The following is a 6,926-nucleotide window of genomic DNA, read 5'->3' on the forward strand; positions in this document are numbered from 1 at the left end:
TGTTACAGATATACAGTGTGTGTGTGTATATATATATATATATATATTCCCCTATAGTCCAAGAGGTTTTTGAGAGGTTTGGCAGATGTCCCTCATTACAATTGGCTGATTACCATGAGATCAGGTATTGTTGTATGCTTTTGGTGGAAATCATGTTATTCAGACACCTTTTTGAGATCTGATCTCAGAAAAGTGTCAATGGGTGGCCAGGTTAATTTTTCTTGCCAAATATTACTATTTTTGCACTTGAGATAAACTTGTTCCAGGATATCCTACTACCATGTCTCTACCTGCATAAACATGCATGCTGGGAAGATCCAAAGTGTGCATGTTTTTGTTATATGTTTTCCAATAAAGATTTTTTTTGTCAATCAAATTATTCACATACATCCAACTGTCTGATGTTCCTGCTAGCTTTAGTCTTTAATTTAACCTGTGTATATCTTGAAGAACGATTGCCTGCCTTGTCCTGGCATTACACCTCAGAGATTCAAAATTCCATAAAATTAAAAAGCTGAAATAAATCTGTGATCTATATCTAGGTTTCCCACTTAATATTAGGGCAGTCTGTGTTTTAGATCTTGTTATTTTCTGCACGCATTCAGCAAACAGGGAGTGTGTTGCTTTGAATGAATTCACCACTGGAGTTATTCTGGGTTGGAAAGCCTATGATCATTTACTTAATTGCTTTATGTAGACTCTCAGCTTGATAAAACTGCACTCCTACATCAGTCGTGTGTGCTAGCTAAAGTGTCCATTGTTACAATTTAGATGTATTAGACATTACTATTTTCTAACTGTGGGAAGTCAAGTAATCAGTTGCCCACACATATTAAGAAAACATTATTTTACGTGTTAAGTGATATTAATGTCAAACACAATACGGTTCCCTCCTACAGATCTCCAGTGTTCTCATTTACTTCAGGTCTAAATAGGTTGTATAAGAATGTAACATATCTTCATTATTATTTATGTCATTTTTAAAAATGGAAAAAATGAGATATCAAAACAGCGGTTTTATTTTGACTCTAAGCTCGGTATGTAGTAAAAAAATAAGACAAAATGGAAGCTGAGTATTTGAAAATGATGGTAGGAGTCAGCTATGTGTGAAATGGACAGGTGTAGATAAATTGGGATTCCGTGCACACATACATGTGTTGATTGCTTTCTGAGAAAGCATGTTTCTTACATTTTTCTACTCATAATTAAGGTGTGCACAGTCTACCGCCTAATGCTGTGTGAGATGGAATATGAGACCTTCCAAGAGCAACATTGGCATATACTGTATATTGCAGTTCTCAAGCAGCTGTTTATGTTGCTTCCTATACAAAATTATATCTAAAGCCAACTTGCTGTTAGTTTTTTTTCAACATTTATGTCCAACTGGGAGGGTTTACCTTCACTTCCTATCCTATTAGACCCAACAGGAAATTGGAGGAAAACTATCTGAAGTGAATGGAAATACCCGTTTAGACTACTGTCCCAGCAACAAGTGCAAATATTTTTAAGATTTTCCCTCTGTTTATGTTTTTGCAACAACTCAACATTTTGGATTTTGCCGCACTTTTATTCCCAATGTCAGTGGTTTTGGACATATACCAAAAATGAATCTCCCTAGGTGGGACACAGACTGCAGTAAAAACCTGACAAAGATTTTAACCCCTCACCACACTATCAAAAACAAACAAAAAAAAGTTTGGCTTTACATATAGTTCAGCAATAAGATCTGCCAGATTTCTCCAAAAACATGTTCCCTTTAATAACGTACAGTATTTATGGTTAAAGCCACCGCATATAATGCTAGTTTATATAAACTGTTCAGATAGCCATCAAACACTTAATACCTATGTTCTCTTCTCTTATAGGGATATTAAACCAGATAACATCTTGTTGGATGAACATGGTAAGTAGAATTCATTTTCTGTAGTACATTTATTATGTCTACAATATAACCCATGCATGTTCCTTAAGGCTTTCCTAAGCACTTTAGCTCTACAGACTATTACCAGTCACTCAGCAGGCCCATTCACAGATGCTGAAGAATATTATCTTATAATGTCTGTTTGACTACCCCCTAATATCTATGGCCACCTACACATAAAGTTACATCACCATGTACATCAGCCACTGCTCGATGGAGCTTTCAGTCTAATGTGCCTAAAGCAGTCACATGTGCACACACCAAGTCTATGGACAATTTAATAAGAAGTCCATAATCTTAGCAGTTTGTTTTGCTCTGTGAAGTTTAGCTTCATACCCACATTCCTCGGACATTGGGCTGCCAATGCCTGGTAGGTATCAGGTGATACAATATTAACTTTAATTCTTAGTGACCATTGACCACTTAGCACAATTTTCTTCTACTGTATTATAATAATATAATTTCAGAACAGGTCCCTCTTCTGCTCTCTGCATTGCTTTATACAGCCATACTAGTGAGTGACCTTCTCCTGGTTGCCTAAAATGAAATACAATATTTGTGTGGCTGGCTGGAAAACAGCTAGAGTACTTTGTGCATCATTTTGAATATAGAGAGCAGAGAAATACAGCCTCTTTATTAGACCTATGAGTCTATTATGTTTTGGATGTATCATCTGGAAAATAAAAATGAAGTTCCATGAAAACTTTAACCACTTCATGACTGAGGCCTTTTTTTCATTTTTTGCACCCATGTTATATTCCACATTTTAGGCCTGAAAATTACTTAAAACCCCCACACATTGTATATTTTCTGAATGCCAAGACCCTATACAATATAATGGTGGTAGTTGCAAATTTTTATGTTGTGCAATATTAGCGCAACTCCTTATTCAACCCCAAAAGTTAGTGATAAATTTAATTAAATGCCCCAAAACACAACAAAATACCAATTTTTTAAATGAAATATAAAAGATGAGGTTACAACGAGTAAAACGATACTCAACATGCCCAGGTTACAAATTGCGTGCATCCGTGAAACGGCGAAAAACTGCAGTACCCCAAAAAGTCCACAAAGCACGGCGGCGGTGTCCGGCGGGGGGCGGCCCCTTCTTCAGGACACAGAAGCGATCTGGCGACAGGTAAGTCGCCAGAATCGCTTCTGTTGTAAAGCCGACAGTCGGCTCTACAAGTTTAAACAGACTCCCGGCGGCAAAAGTCACCGGGAGTCTGTTTAAACAGCCCCGATGCTGGCGACGTACACTGTACGTCGTCAGTCACGAAGGGGTTAACCTGGAGCAGCAAATGAAGCCTTGCTTTTGAAACATCCTACATGTATGCAGTCATTCTAAGCTGACAAAGTGACCATTTTTAGCTGAATTTTGCCCTAAGTACTCTACTAAAACAAATAACAATGACCTTCAAACTGTAAAATATAAAGGCCAATGCTCCATCCTTTTTTTCTTTATCTTTTATCAGTCCTTGACTCTGTTAAACACACTTAACTACTCCAGAACTTCTCCTCTGCAGGCTAAATGGTATTAAATGATTTCAACCTCTTTTTTAGGACAAAGCAACAGGTGTGCTTTAATAGAGCCCCCCTAAGCATCATATACTTTAATTTTATTTGCTCCCCTGCCACTAAATGCAGTGTGGGGAGCCAAAGGATAAAATCTTTTCTTCTGAGTATTTGATGGGCAAGCCTTAACCTATGTTACAGCACTGGGTAATTTAGCTCTGTCACACAGGGAGTCCATAGATAGCCCTATATAAGCTATGACCCCCAACTACTTTTATTTATGCAGGGCTTTTTATTGTTTCTGGTTGTGCAGTGATGGGGGAAGAAAGGGTAGGTAAATACGATATATGCTGCTGGGGTGGGGGGAATTAGAGTGAACATATTGCTTGTCCTGCTTGGGAAAAATGCAGATCCACTTTAAAACAATTACTCAGAGAATTCTAAGTCCTCTACAATTTGGTCCCACCCCTCTATATGTTTCCACACTTATTAAGAAAAACAACCTTAGCTCTACAAGTTACCTTCTACAATCTATTTGCTCACACTCTTTGATACAGGGTTTTCCATAAATAACAACCCTTTTCTAAAATTCCCTTCCACATTTGTCACTCTACAACCCCCTGAGACCTTCATGAGCACCTATAAGTCTCACCTCTTTAGACAATGTAATCAGGGCTAAGTTATTTCCTTCAAACACTGATCCAGCATTGCTTTCTCCTCCACCATCTGACAAAACACACACTGTCGACTCATTAATTTGCTTTACTTCTACCCCTTAACTCTTGACTGTTAGCTCACATGGCTAGGGCTCTTTCATCTACTGATTGTTACTGCGACATTTTGCTAAACGAAAGTATGTGTATATTAATAATAGGGATGTTCAGATACCATTGCCGACACTTGGCATTTTCACGAGAACTACCAGGGTTGTAGCTGTGACCTGGATCTAGCGCTTCACCACTGTCCTGAAATCATTAGTCTGTATTGGTTTAGAAAAACTGTCACAATTTATGCATCTACTATGGCTTTCAGGCACCAACTAGCTATTGCATGCAAATTAAACAGTCAGCCCTCACTTGTGCATTAATCTAAAGCTTGCTTTCACCTTTATGAAAAGCTTCAGTTTACATTGGGACAGCATGTAGAGATGCTTATTGTCACTTCAGAACTCTTTAACAATGATTCTGACTGGTTGCTGTGGGTGAAAATACATTTTCCTTTTAGCACACTTTTCATAGATAAGTCCCATAGTATTTGCCAATGATTTTATCTGGCCTTGAGTTTCCCTTTAAATAAGCTCATCAGTGTAGACTTCTGCCTCTATGTGGTTATTAGTGGAAATCCGTTGACTAGTTTTGTTGGGATAGGAGTATGCCAACAAAGGCCATGGTCACTGGTGCAAATTAGGGCTGTCAGATCACAGCATCAAATGGACCTGGGTTATTGACATAGCCAGAGTCTCCCCACTGAGATTTCAAGATCCAGCCTGGGACCTGCTTTACTCAGCTTCAGTACTGCTTCTCTTCTCACCTATGTACAGAAGAACCAAGTAGCACAACCTCATCAATTATACATATGTGCACAGGCTCTCTGCCTTACCTTGACATTTACTTCAAGTGCATGTTCAGTCAGAAGCAAAGCTGCCACAATAGGATGTGACTGGGAGAATTTCTCAAGGTCACATTCTGTCACAATCACATATCACTTACCATCCCGAAATAAACACCAGTCTTTTCTTCTGAATAAATGTCACAGGATTGGAGAGTAGAACGAACATAAGTTTAGTGACTAATTAAAAGTAATCTCATAGCAGTGTCTAATATATATACATACAAAGTATATCAGTGCATACACACACTGCTTATAGCCAAGTTAAATTTTATGTTCAGTTACCAAAATTAACAGAACATTTTCAGGGTACAAATGTGACATATTTTAGCATATTTTGGTAAATACTATTTATTTACTGCATCTAACAGGAAAAGAATAAAATATTTGGTGTGTAAAAGTCTGGGCACACAATTAGTTAGTGCTTAAACTTTATCTTGAGAGAAATGTAGGGGCTGCTATTGCTTGTCTCTGTGTGAAAATGCTTGATGCCGTCTGGCTTTCAGTACGTTTAAGTCACAGGGGTTGGATTACTAAAGACAAATAGAATGTTCAATTTGCAGGGAAATATTCCCTTAGCTTAGTGAACGGGGTGAAGCTCTGCTGACTTCCATCATCTAATTATCTGGAAAGCCAAAGTACTTTACACATTATTGGGTATTCTTTGCAAAGTGAATTTGTACAACATTCACTAAGCTAAGTGAAAATTCCCTTTCAACTTCTTTACAGTCCTGCAATAGAAATATTTTTACCATTTTTCTTTGCTTCTAATTCATAAATGTTGATACAGAGGAAGGCCAAAAAAAATCTTCTAATGCTGCAAAAGTTTTTGTTTTGTTAGATCATAGCACTGGTCACAAAATCCCTCTGACTTATCTTAGTTTTGCATGAAATACTTCAGATAGCAGCCTTTTTTGATCAGACCACAAGTAAAGGGTTCCTTCTGATTTCTGTAACTTTCATTTCCCAAATGCTCTCCAGCCTCCTCCCACCACTAATTTGTAATCTGCAGATAAATGTATACTCAGCTTTAGGGATTGAGTGAATTCTGCAAAACTACTGAACCCCCAAAATCAGAGACTCTCATATATTCTCATATATTCTTATATTGAGTTGTTTGGGCAACATTTGCTTGAATCAAAATCTACTCTTGAGGCTAGGTTCACACCTAGGTGATTTATTGCACAGATTTAGCCACGCGATATGGAACAAAACAGAGATTTGCATTCAAGTCTATGGAAGCTGTTCACACCTTTGCGATTTGTCGCGCAGTAGAAATCACCTGTCACACAAAAAGGTACAGGAGCGATTTTCGAGTGGTTGTCCTGCAATTTGGCTCCCATAGACATCTCTATGCATTGAAAAGCGCACAACAGCCGTGCGGTTTTCAAAGCAAAATCGTGTGAACAGAAAGGCGCGACAACCGCACGAAAACAACACAGTTGCTTAGGTGTGAACCTAGCCTTATTTTACTTATTAACTTTATTTACAGACTGCATTTTTGTTTTATTTTTTGGGGGGCTGTATGAACTATGTAGGGATTATTTACAGGGTTAAGCAAAACAAACGACAAACGCACTCAACAATTTGTTACCAGTTATATTTGTCCTAGATAGTTCCCTTCTCCTGCCTTCTCACCCTTTAGTGAATAGCCCTGTTAATTTATTGTTCTTTGCATTTGTGTGTTTGGGGTATTTTTTGATTTGTTATTTGTGCACTGACGCTTTACATCATTTATTTTAAAGGAGAACTATGAGGTGAGTGCTTTTCACTCACCTCATAGTTCTAGCCGACCTGTGACAATGAGACTGTCACAGGTCGGCTCAGTAGATCGGCAAGTGAGCAAACACATACCGGCGTTCGCTCACTTCTCGATCCTGTC

General features: G+C 38.1%; 1 protein-coding gene across 1 annotated transcript in view; it reads left to right on the top strand.

The window, feature by feature from the left end:
* STK32B (serine/threonine kinase 32B) overlaps positions 1–6,926 on the top strand; it is a 151,553-nt gene that overhangs the window by 87,558 nt on the left and 57,069 nt on the right. Inside the window, exon 5 of the mRNA XM_018567822.1 lies at positions 1,866–1,903. Within this exon, the coding sequence (XP_018423324.1) occupies positions 1,866–1,903 (38 nt within the window). The remainder of the gene's footprint in view (positions 1–1,865; positions 1,904–6,926) is intronic.

This window comes from Nanorana parkeri, unplaced genomic scaffold, assembly GCF_000935625.1.
Source record: "Nanorana parkeri isolate BGI_ZX_2015 unplaced genomic scaffold, ASM93562v1 scaffold1099, whole genome shotgun sequence".
In the NCBI taxonomy this organism is placed as follows: Eukaryota; Metazoa; Chordata; class Amphibia; order Anura; family Dicroglossidae; genus Nanorana; species Nanorana parkeri.